The 23,317-nt window shown below is 50.4% G+C and overlaps 1 protein-coding gene across 1 annotated transcript in view; it reads right to left on the minus strand.

The window, feature by feature from the left end:
* Positions 1–288: 288 nt before the first annotated feature.
* Positions 289–23,317, minus strand: part of LOC147116818 (zona pellucida sperm-binding protein 4-like) — a 53,855-nt gene continuing 30,826 nt past the window's right edge. The window contains exons 6-13 of the mRNA XM_085987173.1: positions 3,235–3,413; positions 2,980–3,077; positions 2,771–2,904; positions 2,497–2,686; positions 2,106–2,253; positions 1,882–1,954; positions 1,148–1,261; positions 289–1,075 (exon numbers count right to left, since the gene is read on the minus strand). Of these exons, the coding sequence (XP_085843299.1) occupies positions 924–1,075; positions 1,148–1,261; positions 1,882–1,954; positions 2,106–2,253; positions 2,497–2,686; positions 2,771–2,904; positions 2,980–3,077; positions 3,235–3,413 (1,088 nt within the window). The 3' untranslated portion in view covers positions 289–923. The remainder of the gene's footprint in view (positions 1,076–1,147; positions 1,262–1,881; positions 1,955–2,105; positions 2,254–2,496; positions 2,687–2,770; positions 2,905–2,979; positions 3,078–3,234; positions 3,414–23,317) is intronic.

Here is a 23,317-nt window from a genome sequence, read left to right on the forward strand (position 1 = left end):
CGAGAGGCGCAGATCGCGCCATGCCTGGGTGCTAGCTGCTTTGCGCCCCACTTCTCCGGCGCTAACAACTGAATTTCTAGCCCAATGTTTCCACTGCCGCTTTAGTGAGGCCCAACCCAACCATTTATTGTAGTTTATCTGTAGAGAATGCCAGTCACATGTACCCACATCACCCCTGAAACAACGGGAGCCTGGAGACCTGTATCTCTGCCAGGCTCCAGTCACAGATCCAGTAATCTCCAAGCATCTGGACTTCAAGACTAAGTGTGATGGAATACTCTCCACTTGCCTGGATGAGTACAGATCCAACACCACTTGAAGCGCTACTCCATCCAGGACAAAGCAGCCCACTTGATTGGCACCCCATCCACCATCTTACACAATCACTGCCCCACCGGTGCACTGTGGACCATCGACAAGATGCACTGCAGCAACTCGCCAAGGCTGCTCCAGCAGCACCTCCCAAACCGGTGACCTCTTCCACCTAGAATGACAAGGGCAGCAAGTGCATGGGAACACCACCACCTACAAATCACAACATCCTGACTTGGTAATACAGTATCGCTATTCCTTCATCACTGGGTCAAAATCCTGAAACTCCCTCCCTAACAGCACTGGGAGTGTATCTTCACCACAGACTGTAGCAGTTCAAAAAGGCACCTCACCACCACCACAAGGGCAATAAACGCTGCCCTTGCAGTGACACCCACATCCCAGGAACGAATAGAAAACTGCTCTGGAACTCAAATTTGGCTGATTTCTTTTTGGGAGGCACAATTGTTAAGGCAGCTGAGAGAAGCGGCCCAATAGATTCCCAAAACAGGCTACCAATTAACACAAGGACAGTAAAATCCAGCCAGAACTTTGAATATAACGAGATCAGGTTTCATGTATAACAGGGGTTTATTATCCAACAGACACATCTACAGTTCCACGGAGCTGCACTCGGAGCCCACCCTGCGGCGATGGTCCATTTTCCACATGGCAACAGTCCCGACCAACAGGGCCACGGAGAGCAGAGCTACCCCAACCGCGACTCCAGGAAGAACACGGGAGGGGGAATCAGCAGCAGCATCTGTGGGGAGAAGGGAGGGTTAGATGGGCACTAGTTACTCCATCACTAGAGTGTAGCAGGGGCCTCCTTTACCTTTCTCTTCCTGGTGGATCCCAGCAGCCAATCTCTCCTCATCTTCCAGGAAAATGATGGCTCCATCAGCAGTCACCAAGGACCCAGCCCGGTCATCGGCGCTTCTTCGCCTCTCTGGGGGAGACAAGAGGCAGAGACAAGACTTCAAGGTGGGCGATTCAATGTGCAGCTGTCTGAAGCCCCAAATCAGATGGTCAATCCGATGGCCCAATGCAAAAACCCTCGGGCAGTGAGTACCGGAGTGAGATTGTACTAGTTAAATACGGTTCCCTCACTGTCAGACTAAGATTCACTCCCTATTCTCAGAAAGACCCGCTTCAACCCAGCAAAGTTTGCAGTCGTTGACGGGTCCAATGGCCAGTCTGGTCTCCTGGGGGCGGGGGAGGGAAAGTGACCCGTTTTAAGCACTAGTTTGACCAGCGGTTACACTGGACATACACACATTGCCCAAGTCTCCCCCAGATATCGGTTCGGTTCCACCCTGGAACTCCCGGTGACAGCAGGATGCTAGATCAATGTTTAAGGCCAGAGGTGGATTCCATTCAGAACCAGTGCAAGATGTGCTCAGAGCCGCTGAGCCAGATTGCCATCCTGCTGTAGACTAACTGGGATAGAGTTGAGCGGGCAGATTGAGGACACTGCTCCTGTGCCCACTGTTGGGCCCAGTGTCCAGATGCCCCACACCCACCCTTCCCCATCAGGGTTCAGTTTCTAGTCAGATCCCAGCTACTTACTGGGGCTGCAGGGAGCCGTGCAGTTCTCTCGGGTGGAAGGGAAGCAAACCTCAGCACTGCAGTGGAAGTGAACCTGGAAAGAGACAGTGCGGTGTGGTCAGTGCCACAGCTCCCAGTCAGGAGATTCATGCTTCTACAGTCAAAGGGTCAACAGGGGCCTCCTCACTGTGAGCAAGACCCAGGGAACAAGTTCAACCAAGAGAGCAAGACTGAAGGAAACTCACCTGCCCGCTCAGAGCCCGGCCCGAAACTCGGTCCCAGAAAGCGAAAGTGCTGACTACAAACCGATTCTGGTGAGTTGGGAACGGCGAATGGGAAGCGGCGTCTACCGGGAGGAGGCGGGTTTTGTAATTGTCTCCAGTAAAGGGGCACCTGGAACAGAGAAAGAGCGGGTTATATGGAGAGGGCACCTGGAACTCCCAACTACAGAGTTACAGCGGCACATCAAAGCAAAGTCCCGAGATTAGACGAGATAAAGAAACCAGGCCATTCAAGTCATCAATCGTCAACCTGGAGCTCAGATTGGTTTGATTATTGGCCGTTCCTTCACCCAGTCCATGTCGCCCCCCTCCCCGATCACCAGCCTGCCCCAAGGTCCCTCACTCGCTGCCTTACCTGCCCACCAGGAGGTCCCATCGGAGCCCCGAATGCGGCTCGGGGGTGGGGGTCGCCCAGCAGTCATTGAGCACCAGCACAAGGGACGGATCGTTCCGGTTCAGGACTCGAACCTCCACAAACACGGGGTCCCGGAGCACACTCAGGATCGGGTAGTCACTGGCCACGTACCAGCTCCGGTAGCCACCATCTGGAAAGAGAAGACGATGAAGGACGGCCACTATTTGGAGAGAGAGCCTGAAGTTGGACACTAACCATCAGCAGCACTCGCTACCTCTCGCTATTCTCAGCTCCAGAACCAGGATCCCGGCCTCAGTGGCAGGCAGTGGCGGAGAAAGGCTGTAAACTCTGGGCTTCACCTGCAATTCAGACTCCTGGCTCCCCTTGTAACTGCACTGGACATGGAGCCTGCAAGAGAACGGACACGGCTGGAGAATTCAGCTCCTCACCTTCTCTACCCGCTCCATGTGCTCCCAGTCTCACCTGAAGGGGCTGTCCCGGGTCACCGATCCCAAAGCTCCATCCAAGATCTCAAACTGACCCAACACATCCGTTTCATAGACGGCGTTCACCCCGTCCAGCTACAAGAGACAGAAGACCATCATTACAGAGAAATTGAGCAAGTCTGCCATTGCCTTATCACATGTAGTGTCTTTAAGGGCCCCCATTGCCCTTTAGACCCCCTCTTTCCCACCCGACTGACAGCCATTGATGGGGCTCCCAGCCCACAATACCTACCCGCTGAGTAGTGCCACACTCAGTGACTGCGAACTGAAAGAGCACAGTGTCTGCAGAGGCCACGGTCGGACTGCACTCCGCTCCGTGTCCATCCTTCAGATGGACCGTTGTCAGGTTTACAGGAGGCAGCGTCAAATCCTTGGAGATGGCGATCAGGACCCGCCCATCCTTGGTGCACACTGCAGGAGAGAGTCAATGAAAGGCGGTTAGTTGCTGCACGGGGAATGGCAAGGGAACCGTTACCGGGAGGGGGAGAAACTCCGCCCAGCGCAGCACCAGCTTCTAGTTTCCTTCTCTCCCCGTCCACACCCCAATTCTCCATCTAATGGAGACGGGTCACCAACTCCATCCCTACTGGACTGGTTACACAAGACCGGCATCAAATCCACAGCCTGTCCGGTCAGTGCCAGCCAGGGACTGATCTTCACTCTGCCCTCCTATCCTGGGGCGCAATTCAACCATCAGAAGTCCCAAGTCGCATAGAGAAGGAAGGAGAGATCCTGGGTCAGGATCTCAATGATCAGACTTTCAAACTGTAGAACTGAACACACTTCCTAAACCCGCCAGCTCCCGGACTGGAGAGGTTGGAGACTCCAGCTGATGTTTCAGGACAGGAGGAGAGAGAGGATACTGTCCAGGGAATCCCCAGTGCAGTTGGATTGCGACTGGTCCTGGGAAGCCCTGGCCCAGAATATAGGCGAGCCGAGAATACACCCACCTGGCAGATTGTGGAGTGAATAGAAACACAACGGCACATCCCGGCTCCCGGCATCAAAGCAGCAGCCTCTCCGCACACACTCACTGCCTTCAATTCCCCCAAACCCGCAGTCTTGGCGGAATTTGGGAGACAGCCAACATTGATCGGCGGGGAGAAGGAGAGAGGGCGGCTGAGATGAACAGATTGTAAGAAAGAACAAGCCCAGAACCCGCAGCCCCTCCATTCTAACAAGCAAGGCTCCCAGATAAGTGAGGCTGTAGAGCCGACTCCCCCTTTTTATCCCCTGTTTAACCGGCAGTAAATGAATGGTCTCATTGGCCCACGGGCTCCCCATGTGAACCCGCATTCCCACGGGGCACACGGAGATATTGGGGCCTTGTTTAAACTTATTTTTTTCTTTTTTTGTGTCGAACATATTTATTTAAATATGGTAGTACTAATCTTTTATTTAAATCTGGTAATACTTATTACAATACATCAACTTCATAATAAATCCATTACATTCATTAACCACAATAAGGCTAATTTTAACAAAAAATCAACTTTAAGATTAACAATACAAATAAAATAATACATTTTTTCAATATGGTAGTACTAATCTTTTATTTAAATCTGGTAATACTTATTACAATACATCAACTTCATAATAAATCCATTACATTCATTAACCACAATAAGGCTAATTTTAACAAAAAATCAACTTTAAGATTAACAATACAAATAAAATAATACATTTTTTCAATATGGTAGTACTAATCTTTTACTTAAATCTGGTAATACTTATTACAATACATCAACTTCATAATAAATCCATTACATTCAGTAACCACAATAAGGCTAATTTTAACAAAAAAGCAACTTTAAGATTAACAATACAAATAAAATAATACATTTTTTCAATATGGTAGTACTAATCTTTTATTTAAATCTGGTAATACTTATTACAATACATCAACTTCATAATAAATCCATTACATTCATTAACCACAGTAAGGCTAATTTTAACAAAAAATCAACTTTAAGATTAACAATACAAATAAAATAATACATTTTTTCAATATGGTAGTACTAATCTTTTATTTAAATCTGGTAATACTTATTACAATACATCAACTTCATAATAAATCCATTACATTCATTAACCACAATAAGGCTAATTTTAACAAAAAATCAACTTTAAGATTAACAATACAAATAAAATAATACATTTTTTCAATATGGTAGTACTTGTCACAACTCATCAATTACATAGTAAATCCATTACATTCATTAGCCGCAATAAAACAAAGCCTTAAAAACAGCTTTAGGACTAACAGTACAAATGCAGTGGTAAATTTTACAGACAAATCAACAATATTAACAGTACAGGTACCCATAGTGAAAAACAATTTTACGCCAGTCCTATTGGCAATGTAGTAACTCTTCATTTTTGCTTGGTATTACCTGCTGTCCTGTTTTAAAATTTTAATATTCATGTACAACATTACTTATGCAACTCATCAGTTACATAGTAAATCCATTACATTCATTGACCACAATAAAAAGGATAAAGCCTCGAAAACAGCTTAATGGTCAACAATATTGATACGCTTATCAATTACTCCATAAAAGACGATGAATCAGGAAGGTGATGAAAAGGCTTTTATTAACTAGAGAACAGAGCATGCCTCTCGTGGGTGGCTGGTTCCAAGAAGGAAGTGAGTCGGCGAAACCCCCACCTTTATACCTGGTCATGTGGGCGGAGTCAGCTGAGGCATGCCTTGGTACACAGTGCCACCCAGAGGTAACAATATACAATAACAGTGGTTTACCACAAATATAAATACAATAATACATTTTTACAGGTAAATCAATAATGTTTACAGTACAAACTGCCACTGTTTAATAAACCAAGAAAAGAAAGAACCCGCATTCGCCAGTCCTACTGGCATCGCTGAATCATTCAGTCATTCATTCCTCTGTTCGTTCGCTCAAGTGTAAATTCCATCGTGAATGTCTGCGTGCGTGCGTGTCATTTGTCTCCCTGCGTGCATGCGTGCGTTCGTTCATCTGTCCAGACAGGCCTCACGCTCACCCAATAGGATGCCGACCTCCATCCTGGGGAGCGAATTTGAAGGGGCTGCTCCTCGATTATTGGCTGCACTTCAGTCCCACGCTCCTGATCTTCGGTCACCCGGTGCGGAATGGAGCGGGCAGGTCAGCGGACCTCCTCGTGGGACTGCTCCTGGGCGCCAAAGTGGCCATTAACTGGTCCAGGCAGCGGGCGGTCCAGGGGGTCGTTCGGCCCGACTGCCTGCCTCCCTTCCGCGGCCACGTTCACCCCTGGCTGGCCCTGGAGATGGAGCACGCGGTGTCCGCCGGCACGCGCGAGGCCTTCCGAGACCGGTGGGCACCGCAGGGACTGGAGTGCTGCATCACCATAAGGAACAGTACTTTAATTTAATTTGTTCAATTTCCTTTTAACCTTTTTCAAAGTTACAGCACATGGTCATAGAACCATCGAATCATAGAATGGTTACAGCGGGGAAGGAGGCCACTCGGCCCGTCGAGCCCGTGCCGGCTCTCTGCAAGAGCACTTCAGCCAGTCCCACTCCCCCGCCCTTTCCCCGTAGCCCTGCACATTTCTTCCCTTCAGATACTTATCCAACTCCCTTTTGAAAGCTGTGATTGCATCTGCCTCCACCACCCTTTCAGGGAGAACATTCCAAATCCTAACCACTCGCTGTATAAAAAAGTCTTTCTTACGTGGCCTTTGGTTCTTTTGCCTATCACCTTAAATCTGTGTCCTCCGGTTCTCCACCCTTCTGCCAATGGGAACAGTTTCTCTCTATCTACTCTGTCCACACCCCTCATGGATTTGAACACCTCTATCAAATCTCCTCTCAATTCTCTCTGCTCCAAGGAGAACAACGCCAGCTTCTTCAGTCTTTCAACGTAACTGTACTCCAGACTGGGGAATGAGGTTGGTCAGGTGGAGCAAGTTTCAATAGGTGAACATTTAGGGAACAGTGATCATAATATCAGAAGGTTTTGGTTAGCTATGAAAAAGGATAGGGAGCAATCTAGAGTAAAAATGTTTAACAGGGGGAAATGCAATTTCAGTGGGATGAGAATGGATCTGGCCCTCGTCAACTGGAATCAAAGATTGGCAGGCAAAACTGTAATAAACAAAAGGCTGCCTTTAAAGAGGAAATAGTTCAGGTGCAGTTGAGGAACTTTCCAACGAGGGGGAAAGGCAGGGCAACTAAAGTCAGGGCTCGCTGGATGATGAAAGAGATAGAGAATATGATGAAGCAGAAAAAAGAGTGCGTATGACAGATGTCAAGTTGCAAATGCATCTGAGAATCTGGCTATATATTGAAAGGTCAGAGGAGAAGTGAAAAATCAAATAAGACGGGAAAAGAGAGGGTATGAGAATAGAATGGCAGCCAACATAAAAGGTAATCCAAAAGTCTTCTATAGGCATATAAGTAGTAAAAGGGTAGTAAGAGGAGTGATGGGGCCGATTAGGGACCAAAAAGGAGACCTATTCATGGAGGCAGAAGGTATGGCTGAGGTACTAAATGAATACTTTGCATCTGTCTTCACCAAGGAAGAGGATGCTGCCACAGGCATAGTAAAGGAGGAGGTAGTGGAGATAGTTGATAGGATAAAAATTAATAAAAAAGTGGTATTAGAAAGGCTGGCTGTATTTAAAGTAGATAAATCACCAGGAGTGGATGGGATGCATCCTAGGATGCTGCGGGAATTTAGGGAGGAAATCGCGGTGGTACTGGCCATAATCGTCAAATCCTCCTTAGATACGGTGGTGGTGCCAGAGGACTGGAGAACTGCAAATTTTATTCCCTTGTTCAAAAACGTGTGTAAAGATAAACCCAGCAACTACAGGCCATTCAGTTTGATCTCGGTAGTGGGGAAGCTTTTAGAAACGGTAATCAGGGACAAAATTAACAGTCACTTGGACAAGTGTGGTTTAATTAAGGAAAGCCAGCACGGATTTGTTAAAGGCAAATCGTGTTTAACTAACTTCACGAGTTCTTTGATGAGGCAACAGCGAGGATTGATGAGGGTAATACAGTTGACGTAGTGAACATGGATTTCAAAAAGGCGTTCGACAAAGTGCCACATAATAGGCTTGCCAGCAAAGTTGAAGCCCATGGTATAAAAGGGACAGTGGACATGGATACAGAATTGGCTGAGTGACAGGAAACAGAGGGTAGTGGTGAACGGTTATTTTTTGGACTGGAGGAAGGTATACAGTGGTGATCCTAAGGGGTCGGTTCTAGGACCACTGCTTTTCTTGATACATATTAATGACTTGGACGTGGGTGTACAGAGCACAATTTCAAAATATGCAGATGAGACTAAACTTGGAAGTATAGTGAACAGTGAGGAGGAGAGTGATAGAAGTCAGGAAGACATAGACAGGCAGGTGAAATGGGCGGACACGTGGCAGATGAAATTTAACGCAGAAAAGTGTGAAGTGATACATTTTGTTAGAAAGAATGAGGAGAGGACATATAAACTAACTGGTACAATCCTGAAGGGGGTGCAGGAACAGAGAGACCTGGGGGTATGTGTGCACAAATCGTTGAAGGTGGAAGGACAGGTTGAAAAAGCAGTTAAAAAGGCTTACGGGATTCTGGGCTTCATAAATAGAGGTGTAGAGTACAAAAGTGTGGAAATTGTAGTTGACTTTAAATTGGCAATTGCCAGTAATAAGAAGAGTCAGCTCCACAAGTGTCCCTCTTAAGGAGGCAGCACCAATAGAATTTAGACACCAAGGCCTAGAAATTCAGTATAGCCACGTTTGGGGCGCTACGGCATGGCGTTCGCTAACTTTTGCGCCCGGCGCAACTTAGCACCACCTTCGCCGATATTCAGTTGCATCGCCCCAAGAGGTTGCTGCTGCGCTAAAGCAGGCGATGCACGACTATCATTAGGCGCTAAGCCGGCGATCCAGGGCGCAAACACCGAGGGTGGGCGCAGCGCAGGTGCGGCGAGTTGCTCATCGAGGGCAGACAGTCAGGCGCCGGTCAGCACTTAAAGGGGGAGGGTGGAATTGCTTGGCTGCCACGCCCTGCACACTGCAGCCCTAAGGCAAGGCCTGAACACTGCTTCTGGAACAGCTCCATGCCCAGGAGAATGGAGAAGGCCAGGGAGAGAGTGCAGCGCTTCGGCGAGGGTGACCTGAGGCTGCTGGTTGGTGCAGTGGACCGCAGGTGCCATATCCTCTTCCCTGAGGGTGGCAGGAGGCCGCTGCCCTCCGAATATTGGAAAGCATGGAGGGATGTGGCAAACAAGGTCATGTCCAACAGCGTGGTTGGCAGGACACCAACCCAGTGTCGGAAAAAATTCAACGTCCTCACGCGGGTTGTCAGGGTGAGTACCCTTTCCAGTATTCTCCTCATCCCTGCATGTGCACCTCACTTTATGGCCAAACGAGTCTGAAAGCTCTAATGGCCAGCCCTCATCCAGCAGCTATGGGACTGTCATGAAAAGCACTTGCACATTCAGGACTTTAGACACTGTCAGGGCTATTCGACCATGGGAGGCAGTGCGGGCAATATCAGGGCTTGACACTGCACTTAGAGGCGGTCCTTTCTCTTGCAGTCCAAGCTGGCGCATAACAGAAGACAGCAGCGACAGACCGGGGGAGGCCGTCCTGACCTGAAACAGCTGAGCGACCTCGAGCAGAGAGTGGAGCAGATCATGGCAGGCCGGCTGAGTGGCCCCGTCGCCACTGGAGATGCTGACCCTGTTCTGGGCACCAATGGTAAGGTCATCACCTTTTTGACCTCTCCCTTTCCACTTGCGCCTCACACCAGCATCCTTTGCCACTATCGAACCAATGCAGTGCACAGCAGCTCTCATGCCTCCCTCGCTGCCGCCCTGTCCTCACTCTAAAGCAACTCTTGTGCCTCCCTGCTTTCAGATGGTGACTCGCCAGGTGAGCAGGCGGCCCCTCAAGCTGACACTGTGTCCGAGTCAGACATAGAGGAGGAGGAAGAGGTGATTGGGCAAAAGATCCATCTGTGTGGAGTTTGCACATTCTCCCCGTGTTTGCGTGGGTTTCCTCCGGGTGCTCCGGTTTCCTCCCACAGTCCAAAGATGTGCGGGTTAGGTTGATTGGCTATGATAAATTGACCCTTATTGTTAGGGGGATTAAATACGTGGGGTTACAAGGATAGGGTGGGATATGTGTTGGTGTAGGGGTTACGGGGATCGGGTGGGATATGTGTCGGTGTAGGGGTTACGGGGATCGGGTGGGATATGTGTCGGTGCAGGCTCGATGGGCCGAAATGGCCTCTATCTGCACTGTGGTGTTTCTGTGATTCTGTGATTCTGTGAAAAGCATGGCAGATGCAGTATAATGTGGATAAATGAGAGGTTATCCACTTTGGTGGCAAAAACAGGAAGGCAGATTATTATCTGAACGGCAATAGATTGGGAGAAGGGGAAGTGCAACGAGACCTGGGTGCCCCTGTGCACCAGTCGCTGGAGGTAAGCATGCAGGTGCAGCAGGCGGTTAAGAAGGCAAATGGTATGTTGGCCTTCATAGCGAGAGGGTTCGAGTACAGGAACAAGGATGTCTTGCTGCAGTTGTACAGGGCCTTGGTGAGACCACACCTTGAGTATTGTGTGCAGTTTTGGTCGCCTTATCTGAGGGAGGATGTTCTTGCCATGGAGGGAGTGCAGTGAATATTCACCAGACTGATACCTGGGATGGCAGGAATGACATATGAGGAGAGATTGGGTCGATTGGGCTTATACTCGCTGGAGTTTAGAAGAATGAGAGGGGATCTCATTGAAACTTATAGAATTATGACAGGACTAGACAGACTAGATGCAGGAAGGATGTTCCCGATGGCCAGGGAGTCCAGAACCAGGGGTCTCAGTCTAAGGATAAGGGGTAAGCCATTTAGGACAGAGATGAGGAGGAATTTCGTCACCCAGAGAGTGGTGAACCTGTGGAATTCTCTACCAGAGAAGGCAGTGGAGGCCAATTCATTAAATATATTCAAGAAGGATTTAGATATATTTCTTAAGGCTAAAGGGATCAAGGGATATGGGGAGAAGGAAGGGACAGGGTACTGAATTTGGATGATTAGCCATGATCTCATTGAATGGCGGAGAAGGCTCGAGGGGCCGAATGGCCTACTCCTGCTCCTATCTTCTATGTTTCTATGACTGTCTGCGAGGGGCGCTGCTGTAGATGAGGCTGCAGTACCGGCGACTGTCGGCGAGGGGGCGCTGCTGAAGATCAGGCTGCAGTACCGGCGACTGTCTGCGAGGGGGGCGCTGCTGTAGATGAGGCTGCGGTACCGGCGACTATCTTTTTTTTTATTCATTGATGGGATGTGGGCGTTGTTGTGTCGGTACCTTTCTACCTAGACACAATTTAGGACTCAGAGATTCAAACATGAAGTGCTTTATTGGAAGGAAAGGAAGTTCTGGAAAGTTCCAAACAAAGAGAGCTAAACTTAACAGAGAACACCCAACCATTTATCTCCTGTGACAGCGGCACCACAGGTGGGAGGAGAACACAAAATACATAACATTTCCTCCCCTCTTAAATGGAAGGTCCACATTATTCCTCAACAGGTAAGTTACTTTCATTGCACTCAACGAACCTAGGGTAGAGGTAGACTGCCTCAACCACTGACTTTACCCTGGGGTTTATTCTGCCCCAGTCTTGTGGGTAAGTCACTAAGCCTACAGATCCAAGCGTCTTGGAGGCCGCCGCTCTCTGACAGGATACCGGCGGTCATCGCTGGCTTCCACAGCAGTAGGCATTGACACAGGCCTGGATGGAGAAGGTGCCTGTGTCAGTCGAAAGTCAGGAGTTTGCACAGGTGGAACAGTCTCTTTGACTTCCTGTGTTGGAGAAGAGCACTGTGGCAAAGGATGCTGGTTTGCGGTATCATCTGGAAACAGTTCAGGCCAAACAGCCGTTGGAGCCTCTGTGGCTGTCTCTGCTCCTACCAACAGTTGATCTGTGTGTCTTCTCCAGACGACATCCTCAGCAGTCTCAACCGTGTAAGACACAGGGCCCGTCTGCACGATCACTGTAGCAGGAACCCATTTCGGTCCAGTGTTGTAGTTTCGAGCTAGGCCGTGCTCTCCCGGATGAAACCGTCTCTCCTTGGCTCTTTTCTCTCTCTTTTCAACTTGAGCTTGTTGTTGACGATGGACAACCTGCTCTGCCCTTGGAGGTTTGAGTAAGTCAAAACTTGTCCGCAACTGCCTCTTCATCATGAGCGAAGCGGGGGAAGTTTTGGTTGTGGCATGCGGCTCGTTCCTGTAGGACAACAGGAAGCTGTTCAGACGTTGGTGGATTGTGTCCTGACCTTGCGATGCCTTCAAGGCGTGCTTCAAAGTTTGCATGAACCTTTCTGCCTGGCCGTTAGTAGAGGAATGATAGGGCGCAGACCCGATGTGTTGGACACTATTCACATGCAGGAAGGTTGCAAACTCCTGTGATACAAATTGTGGACCGTTGTCACTTACGAGTTGTTCCAGTGAGCCATAACGGCTGAACATCTCACCAAGTTTCTCAATTGTTTTCTCTGCCATGGTAGACCTCATTACAGCGACCTCCGGCCACTTGCTACGAGCATCTACAACCACCATAAACATCTTCTCTTCGAAAGGACCGGCGAAGTCCACATGTACTCGCTGCCACACTTCTGCAGGCCAATCCCAGGGGTGTAGGGTTGCCAGCTGTGGAACATTCTGGACCCTTTGACATGGGGAACATGTTTTGGCTTTCTCCTCAATATTCCCATTGAGACCTGGCCACCAGAAGTAGCTTCTTGCCATTTCCTTCATCCGAACCATCCCACTGTGGCCTGTATGAAGTTGTTGCAGTATAGATTCCCTCAGAGGTGGCGGAATGATGACACGGCGTCCCCAAAGAAGACAACCTGCCTGGATGGAGAGCTCATTTCTTTTTGAAACGTAAGGTTTCAAACTAGGAGAATCTCCTATAGCTCTCCCTCGAATGACATCGTCCATTACCTCAGACAGGACTGGATCGTTGCGGGTGTACCTTCGCACCTGAACTGCAGTGACAGGTGCTCCCTCCACTTGTCTAAAGTAGAAGATGTCTATCTGACGAGGCTCTGGGGGAGTAACAGGCAAGGGTAGCCTCGAGAGACCGCCTGCGTTGCCGTGCAATTCTGATTTGCGATATTTGATGTCGTATGTGTGTCCTGACAACAGTAAAGCCCACCTTTGCATCCTGCTTGCAGCGAGAGATGGAATTCCGGTGTGGGGCCCGAAGATTGAAGTCAATGGACGGTGGTCTGTCAGGAGTGTGAACCTTCTCCCAAACAGGTACTGATGAAATTTTCGAATTCCAAAAACGATTCCCAAGGCCTCGCGCTCGATCTGCGCATAGTTACTCTCGGCCTTGTTCAAGGTGCTTGATGCAGAGGCGATAGATTTCTCTTCACCCAAAGGCATGATGTGGGATTTGACTGCTCCCACACCATCTGGTGATGCATCACATGCTAGCTGCATGGGTAGCTTTGGGTCGAAGTGTGTCAGGACCTCCGATTTCAGCAATGCTTTCTTTGCTTGGGCGAAAGCTTCGTTGCACAGTTCAGTCCATTTCCATGTTTTGCCTTGACATAGCAACTGATGTAACGGCTTCAGCAATGTTGCTAAGTCTGGAATAAACTTCCCATAGTAGTTAAGTAGCCCCAGAAATGAACGTAACTGGCTCGCATTCTGGGGTGCTGGGGCCTCCACGATCGCCTTGACCTTTGACGGCGCCTTATGCAGGCCAGTAGCGTCAATCACATGCCCCAGGTACTCAACTGAAGACTGAAAGAATTCACATTTGTCTTTACGAACTCTGAGTCCGTACTCTTTCAGTCGTTGTAGTGTCGCATCCAAGTTCAGAAGATGATCCTCCTCATTTGTCCCAGTGACAAGGATGTCGTCCAGGTAGCACTGGACTCCTGGCAGTCCACTCAAAATCTGATCCATTGCCCTTTGGAATAGAGCAGGGGCCGACGTAATTCCAAACGGAAGACGGCAGTACCTGTATAGCCCTTTGTGTGTCACAATTGTCAGCAGCTCCTATGATTTGTCATCGACATGCATTTGTAGATAAGCCTGGCATAAGTCTATTTTGCTGAACTTTGGCCCTCCGGCCAGGCCCGTAAAAAGATCATCAATGAGGGGAAGAGGGTACTGTTCCGCAAACAGCACCGGGTTAATAGTCACTTTAAAATCCCCGCAGATTCGAACAGATCCATCCTTTTTCAGGACAGGAACAATGGGTGTGGCCCATTTGCTCATGCTCACAGGCTCCAGGTCTCCATTCTCGACTAAGGCCTCCAAGTTAGCCTCAACTTTTGGCCTAATTGCATAGGGTACAGGTCGGGCTTTGTGAAACTTCGGCTTGCTGTCAGGTTTAAAGTCCAGCCTCGCGCTGATCTTTTTCATGCTCCCAAGTTCCCCATTGAAGAGTTCTGCATGTTTGTTTAACACTGCAGTCAGACCTGACTCCCCTTTTGACATCATGCGGACTGCAGGCCAGTCCAGCGTGATTTTCTCTAGCCACGCACATCCCAGTAGCGATGGGTAATTTCCCTTTACCACATGTAGTGGCAGTTTTGCAGTCTGTCCGTTCAATTTAACTGTCACCTCAATGACGCCTCTCATGGCCACAGGTTCGCCGGTATACGTCTTTAGCACAATGTTTGTCGGCTGAAGGGTAAGATGCTTTAGCATTTTGTTGTAGACAGTTTCTGAAACAAGGGACACAGCCGCGCCTGTGTCCACCTCCATCCGCACTGATTGTCCCTCCACCAGTGGTGACACTGATATACCTATCAATTCCTCCAATAAAAGGCGAAGAGTTACGAAGGTGACTAAAGGTTTTTATTGACTAAATAACAGAGCCCACTCTCGTGGGTGATCCGATCCAAGCAGGAGGAATACCAGCCAGTCGCTCACCTTTATACCTGGCCTGGTGGGTGGAGCCAAGGCGGAGTCGGCAGTGGTCATCCCAGGTATAGCAGTGTGGCAAGAGGCGACCTCGTACCGTGATACAATAGTGGTCAGTGATACAGTTATAACGAACAGTGGTGAACAGTGCTAACTACTAACAGTGATACGATAGTGAACGTGGTTTACCACATTCACCCCTTGTTTAGAATTAAGTCCGGCGGGGTGAAGTGTACTACCAATTCTGGTAGGTCAGTCTGTCCGGAGGCTTCGTGAGCCTCTCCGATCGCTGCAGCGGTGGTGTTGCCTTATCCGGTGTTGATGCTGGTGTTTGCATGGTCGGCGAGGGCTCGTGGGGTTCCGGCATGCCGTCTACCTGGACTGAGGTTGGGGGGGGTGGTGGCGGTGTTTCCGGATCGGCTGAGGGTGCGAGGTCTCGTAGGGAGACAGTGTCCTCCCGCCCGTCTGGGTACGCCACGTAGGCATACTGGGGGTTGGCGTGCAGGAGGTTCACCCTCTCGACCAGGGGGTTCGTTTTATGGGTCCTCACGTGTTTCCGCAGCCAGACCGGCCCCGGGGCGGTCAGCCAGGTTGGTAGAGTGGTTCCCGTAGTCGACTTCCTGGGGAAAACGAACATTCGTTCATGGGGGGTGGTGTTAGTGGCCGTGCAAAGTAATGACCGGATGGAGTGCAGCGCTGTCGGGAGGACTTCTTGCCAGCGGGAGGTTGGGAGGCCCTTAGACTTTAAGGCTAAGAGGACGGCCTTCCATACCGTCGCGTTCTCTCTTTCCACCTGACCGTTACCTCTGGGGTTGTAGCTGGTGGTCCTGCTTGCTGCAATACCTCTCTCTAGGAGGAATTGCCGGAGTTCCTCGCTCATGAAGGAGGAGCCCCGGTCGCTGTGTATATAGTTCGGGAACCCGAACAAGGCGAAGAGGGCATTCAGGCACTTAATGACCGTGCTACTGGTCATGTCGGGGCAGGGGAAGGCAAAGGGGAAACGGGAGTACTCATCAACGATGTTGAGGAAGTACACATTACGGTCAGAGGACGGGAGGGGCCCCTTAAAGTCGATGCTCAGGCGCTCGAAGGGGCGGGTGGCCTTGATCAGGCTTGCTCGGTCCAGCCTATAGAAGTGCGGTTTGCACTCCGCACAGGTCTGGCAGTTCCTGGTCATGGTCCTGACCTCCTCGATGGAGTAGGTCAGGTTGCGGGCCTTAATGAAATGGTAGAGTCTGGTGACTCCGGGGTGGCAGAGCTGGTCGTGGAGGGTCTGAAGCCTATCGATATGCGCGCTGGCGCATGTCATTCGTGAAAGGGCATCAGGGGATTCGTTCAGCTTGCCTGGCCGGTACAAGATCTCATAATCGTAGGTGGAGAGCTCGATTCTCCATCTCAAAATCTTGTCATTCTTGATTTTGCCCTTCAGCTTGTTATTAAACATGAAAGCCACCGAACGCTGGTCGGTGAGGAGGGTAAATCGTTTGCCTGCCAGGTAGTGCCTCCAGCGCCGTACTGCCTCCACGATCGCCTGGGCCTCTTTCTCGACCGACGAATGTCGGATCTCGGGGCCCTGTAGGGTCCTTGAGAAGAAGGCCACTGGCCTCCCCTCCTGGTTTAGGGTGGCGGCTAAGGCGAATTCGGATGCGTCGCTCTCCACCTGAAAGGGGATGGACTCGTCCACTGCGTGCATCGTGGCCTTGGCTATGTCTCCCTTAATGAGGGAGAAGGCCGCGCACGCCTCCTCCATGAGGGGGAAGGAAGTGGCTTTCAGGAGGGGTCTGGCTTTGTCCGAGTAATTGGGTACCCATTGGGCATAGTAGGCGAAAAGCCCCAGGGTTCTCCTAAGTGCTTTAGGGCAGTGGGGGAGGGGTAGCTCCATGAGGGGGCGCATTCTTTCTGGGTCGGGGCCGATGATTCCGTTCTCCACTACGCAGCCGAGGATGGCAAGGCGCGTGGTGTTAAACACGCATTTCTCCTTATTGTAGGTGAGGTTCAGCCGTTGGGCCGTACGGAGGAATTTCTCCAGATTCGCATCATGTTCCTGCCGGTCACGGCCGCAGATAGTGACGTTATCTAGGTAGGGGAATGTAGCCTGCAGTTCGTTCTGGTCAACCATCTGGTCCATCTCCCTTTGGAAGACCGAGACCCCATTAGTGACACCGAAGGGGACCCTAAGGAAGTGGTATAGGCGCCCATTCGCCTCGAAGGCGGTATACTGGCGGTCCTCAGGGTGGATAGGGAGTTGGTGGTAGGCCGACTTCAAGTCGATGGTCGAGAATACTTTATACTGTGCAATCTGATTGACCATGTCAGATATGCGGGGGAGGGGGTATGCGTCCAGCTGGGTATATCTGTTTATGGTCTGGCTGTAGTCGATGACCAGGCGGTTTTTATCGCCGGTCTTTACGACTACGACCTGGGCACGCCAGGGGCTGCTGCTCCCCTCGATAATGCCCTCTTTCAGGAGGCGCCGCACCTCAGAGCTAATGAAGGCTCTGTCCCCGGCGCTATACCGCCTGCTCTTGGTAGCGACGGGTTTGCAGTCAGGGGTAAGGTTAGCAAACAGAGAGGGTGGCGGGACCTTGAGGGTGGAGAGGCTGCAGGTGTTACGCGGTGGGCGGTTTAACGTTTGCTGGTTGTTGACTGTGAGTGGGGGGAGGGGTCCACCGTATGCTAGGGTTATGCTTTGGAGGTGGGATTGGAAGTCCAGCCCTAGTAGGACGGCAGCGCAGAGATGGGGGAGGACGAGGAGTTGAAAGTTTTTATACTCCGTGCCCTTAACCGACAGGGTCACGACACAGTAGCTGCTGATGTCCGTGGCGTGGGACCTCGATGCCATCGAGATTCGGCTGCACGTTGGTAGGACAGAGAGGGAGTAGTGGCTCACCGTGTCTGGGTGGATGAAGCTCTCCGTGCTTCCGCTGTCGAACAGGCAGGTTGTGGCGTGGCCGTTCACTTTGATGTCCATCATTGACTTGGACAGATGGTGCGGGCGGGCTTGGTCCAGGGTGACGGAAGCTAGTGCGTAGCTGAGCGAGTCGTTGTCATCTGCGGGCGAGGTGGTCGGGCGTGGTGAGTAAAATGGCGTCTCCCACGAGGTAGGGCCCCATGAGGCACTATTGGGGTCGGTTGCCTTAATCAAAGATGGCCGCCCCCATGACTCATGTGTGGGGATGCTGGCCTCAGTTGCCCTAAACAAAGATGGCCGCCCCATGACTCATGTGTGGGGATGCTGGCCTCAGTTGCCCTAAACGAAGATGGCCGCCCCCATAGTTCGCATGCAGCACTGCTGGCCTCTGAGGATCCGCTCCTGCAGGCCTTGGAGAAGTGGCCTTTCTTCAGGCAGGTTTTGCATATGGAGTTCTTGGCTGGGCAGCGCGACCTCGGGTGCTTCTCCTGGCCACAAAAAAAACAGCCGGCGGCCCGATCGCGGATGCCCGATGTCGGGGCCGGTGCCGGGGGTGGCGGGGCCGGTCGGGTCCGGGACGCCGACGCAGAGGTAGGTCCCGGGGGCGGCGCTGGGAAGGGTGCTGTGGTAGGGGTCGGGCCCGAGTCCCAGGGTCGCGAGCAGTACCTGGTGAATGCTTCCTGATCTTGGTGGGCCACTTCCAGGGAGATAGCGAGGGCTTCAGCTTTTTCCATGCTGAGGTCTTTAGCTTCCAGCAGTCTTTGCCGTGAGTACTCGGACCGTAGGCCTTTCAGGAATGCGTCGCGGATATTATCTTCAGTATTTTCGGCTGCCGACACCGATTTAAAGTCACAGTTCCTGGCGAGTGCATATAGCGCCTGTGAGAATTCGGCTACTGATTCTCCTGGCTGTTGCGGCCGTGATCTTAGGAGGTGCCTAGCGTACATGTAGTTTACCGGGGTCCGGTACTTCTGTTTTAGCAGGTTGATGGCGGTCTCGTAGGTAGTCATGTCCTCGATGAGAGTGTATACTCTCGGGCTCAGTTGTGCCTGCAGGACACTTAGTTTGGATGCCTGAGGGACGCTGGATTCTCTCAGGTATGATTCGAAGCAGACCAGCCAGTGTTTAAAGTCTGCGGCTGAGTTTGCTGCTCGTGGGTTCAGGTCCAGGTACGGCGGTCTGAGGGCTCGCAGCCAAGCTGGCTGGTGTGGCTGTGCTCCTGGGAGCTGCGCTGGTGGCTCCTCCGCCGGTTGTGACTCGTTGTCGGACATCATTAAATTTAGTCAATAAAATTGATATACCTATCAATTCCTCCAATAAAAGGCGAAGAGTTACGAAGGTGACTAAAGGTTTTTATTGACTAAATAACAGAGCCCACTCTCGTGGGTGATCCGATCGAAGCAGGAGGAATACCAGCCAGTCGCTCACCTTTATACCTGGCCTGGTGGGTGGAGCCAAGGCGGAGTCGGCAGTGGTCATCCCAGGTATAGCAGTGTGGCAAGAGGCGACCTCGTACCGTGATACAATAGTGGTCAGTGATACAGTTATAACGAACAGTGGTGAACAGTGCTAACTACTAACAGTGATACGATAGTGAACGTGGTTTACCACAGACACCCAGTAGCCATTTGAATCACCTGCAACCATCAGTATGTGCACCTCTTCCTCCTCAGAGGTGTCGCTCCCCTCTGTTTTGCTTGTTCCATCATACTGCACTGAATGAACACTCTTTTTCCTCTCTTGTACAAATACAGACATTTTGCTTCCATGCTTCCCAGCTCTGTCTGTTCTTTTTTTACCTCTACAGGCGCGTTCAATATGACCCTTTGTGCCACAATTTTGGCATTCCAGGTCCGTACACCAGCAGTCATTAGCGTGATGGCCCATTTTCCCACAACGGCAACATGTGCCGTTCCGCGCACCTTTAGGCTCAGACGACACCTTGTGAACTCTCCCTGTTGAACTCGACTGGTGAGCCTCCTTTTCTGCCATCTCCATGGAGACACTAACTTCAATGGCCTTTTCAAGAGTAAGGTTGTCCACAGTAAGAAGGCGCTTCTGTGTGGCTGCATTTTGCAGACCACACACGAGTCTGTCTCTAATGGTGTCCTTCAGCACCTCCTTGAACTCGCAGTGTTCTGATAACCTTTTTAAAGCAGCAATAAATATCGTCACTGATTCCCCCTCCTCTTGATTCCGTTTGTGAAATCTAAATCTCTCAGCAATAACCAGAGGTTTTGGTGAAAAATGTGCTCCAAGAATTTCCACTAGTTGCTTATATGTTTTAGTTCCTGGCTTATCTGGCTGCACGAGGCTGCGAAGTAAATTGAATGTCTTCGGCCCGATTACTCTCAAAAAGGTAGGCACGACCTTTTCATTTGCCACCGCATTCGCCAATACAAAATAGTCAAAACGTTCCGTATATGCGCTCCATTGCTCCACATTTTCATCAAAATCACTGATGTTTCCTAATATAGTTGCCATCTCACGTTTCAAATTAAAATTTCTGTTTACTCGCTGCACCCGTAACGTACACAGATTCATCCGCTCCTTGTTGCCACTTGTTGTGTCGGTACCTTTCTACCAAGACACAATTTAGGACTCAGAGCTCAGAGATTCAAACATGAAGTGCTTTATTGGAAGGAAAGGAAGTTCTGGAAAGTTCCGAACAAAGAGAGCTAAACTTAACAGAGAACACCCAACCATTTATCTCCTGTGACAGCGCCACCACAGGTGGGAGGAGAACACAAAACACATAACAGGCGTCGCTGGCTGGCTTGGCCTGCATTTAGTGCCCATCCCTAATTGCCCTTAAGAAGATGGTGGTGAGCCACCTTCTTGAACCGCTGCAGTCCATATGGTGTAGGTACACCCACAATGCTGTTAGGAAGGGAGTTCCAGGATTTTGGCCCAGTGACAGTGAAGGAACGGCGATACAGGTCCAAGTCAGGGTGGTGTGTGGCTTGGAGGGGAACTTGTAGGTGGTGATGTTCCCATGCGTCTGCTGCCCTTGTCCTTCTAAGTGGTAGAGGTCGCGGGTTTGGAAGGTGCTGTTGAAGGAGCTTTGGCGAGTTGCTGCAGTGCATCTTATACATGGTACACACTGCAGCCACAGTGCGCCGGTGGTGGAGGGAGTGAATGTTGAAGGTGGATGGAGTGCCAATCAAGCAGGCTGCTTTATCCTGAATGGTGTCGAGCTTCTTGAGTGTTGTTGGAGCTGCACTCATCCAGGCAAGTGGAGAGTATTCCATCACACTCCTGACTTGTGCCTTGTAGATGGTGGAAAGGCTTTGGGGAGTCAGGAGGTGAGACATTCGCCGCAGATTTCCCAGCCTCTGGCCTGCTCTTGTAGCCACAGTATTTATATGGCTGGTCCAGTTCAGTTTCTGATCAATGGTAACCCCCAGGATGTTGATAGTGGGGGATTCAGCGATGGTAATGCCATTGAATGTCAAGGGGAGATGGTTAAAGTCTCGCTTGTTGGAGATGGTCATTGCCTGGCACTTGTGTGATGCGAATGTTACTTGCCACTTGTCAGCCCAAGTCTGAATGTTGTTCAGGTCTTGCTGCATATGGACACGGACTGCGTCAGTATCTGACGAGTCTCGAATGGTGCTGCACAGTGTGCAATCATCAGCGAACATCCCCACTTCTGACCTTATGATGGTGTCGAAGTCTCGACTCCCGAGTAAGACTCTTAAACACAAAGTATCGTTAAAGACAGGCTTTATTTGCTTGCAAGGGAAGAGTTGTGTAGACAAGGGCTACATCAGACCTCTTCAAAGTAATACAGGAGTTGTAGTATATTTATACAGTACAGAAGCAAAACAGGCTTTCTATGCCACATGACATAGTATTGAATCATAACTGATTACAAAGGCACAGACCTTGCGAATTATTGAAACAACGTATTCCGGGCTGCGTTAGAATAACGAACGGAAATACCTTGGGATAAGATTAACTAATCCTTTATTATGGCATCTCTCTGTTCCCTCTGTTCTCTCACTGTACCAACTGGGCCTGTGGGCCGATGTTTACCTTATCATGTCCTTGGCTGTTTGTTTGGTAAATGAGGCTCCTTGTTAAGCTTATCACAAACAAGGAGTACGTATATAGCATTCCTAAATTATCTCGTTCCCTTGAAACATGATTAGTGAATCATGCTGTTGGCCATTTTAAAGTTTAAATGGATTTCATTCTATGCCCAGGAAGCCATTTTATGTCTAAATGAGAAACTGTACTTCCACATTGGAGGGAAGGTCATTGATGAAACAGCTGAAGATGGTTGGGCCTAGGACACTGCCCTGAGCAACTCCTGCAGTGATGTCATGTGATTGGGATGAATGACCTCCAACAACCACAGCCAACTTCCTTTGTGCTAGGTATGATTCCAACCAATGGAGAGTTTTCCCCTTGATTCCCATTGACTTCAGTTTTGCTAGAGCTCCTTGATGCCACACTCGATCAAATGCTGCCTTGATGTCAAGGGCAGTCACTGTCACCTCACCTCTTGAGTTCAGCTCTTTTGTCCATGTTTGGACCAAGGCTGAAATGAGGTCAGGAGCTGAGTGGCCCTGGCGGAACCCAAACTGGGCGTCAGTTAGCAGGTTATTGCTGAGTATGTGCCGCTTGATAGCACTGTCGACGACACCTTCCATCACTTTGCTGATGATTGAGAGTAGACTGATGGGACGGTAATTGGCCAGGTTGGATTTGTCCTGCTTTTTGTAAACAGGACATACTTGGGCAATTTTCCACATTGCCGGGTAGCTGCCAGTGTTGTAGCTGTACTGGAACAGCTTGGCTAGGGGCGCAGCTAGTTCTGAAGCACAAGTCTTCAGTACTATTGCCGGAATGTTGTCAGGGCCCATAGCCTTTGCAGTATCCAGTGTCTTCAGCCGTTTCTTGACATCACGTGGAGTGAATTGAATGGGCTGAAGACCGCCATCTGTGATGCTGGGGACCTGAGGAGGAGGCCGAGATGGATCATCCACTCGGCAATTCTGGCTGAAGGTAGTTGCAAATGCTTCAGCCTTGTCTTTTGCACTCACATGCTGGGCTCCACCATCAATGAGGATGGGGATATTTTTGGAGCCGCCTCCTCCTGTTAACTGCGAGGGGCGCTGCTGTAGATGAAGCTGCAGTACCGACGACTATCTGCGAGGGGTGCTGCTGTAGATGAGGCTGCGGTACCGGCTACTGTCTGCGAGGAGCGCCGCTGTAGATGAGGTTGCAGTACCGGCGACTGTCTGTGAGGGGCGCTGCTGTAGATGTGGCTGCGGTACCGGTGACTGCCTGCGAGGGGCGCTGCTGTAGATGAGGATGCGGTACCGGCGTCTGTCTGCGAGGGGCGCTGCTGTAGATGAGGCTGCAGTACCGGCTACTGTATGCGAGGGGCGCTGCTGTAGATGAGGCTGCAGTACCGGCTACTGTCTGCGAGGGGCGCTGCTGTAGATGAGGTTGCGGTACCGGCGACTGCCTGCGAGGGGCGC

Source organism: Somniosus microcephalus, chromosome 5, assembly GCF_052327205.1.
Source record: "Somniosus microcephalus isolate GS21.2 chromosome 5, FLI_Smic_1.0, whole genome shotgun sequence".
In the NCBI taxonomy this organism is placed as follows: domain Eukaryota; kingdom Metazoa; phylum Chordata; class Chondrichthyes; order Squaliformes; family Somniosidae; genus Somniosus; species Somniosus microcephalus.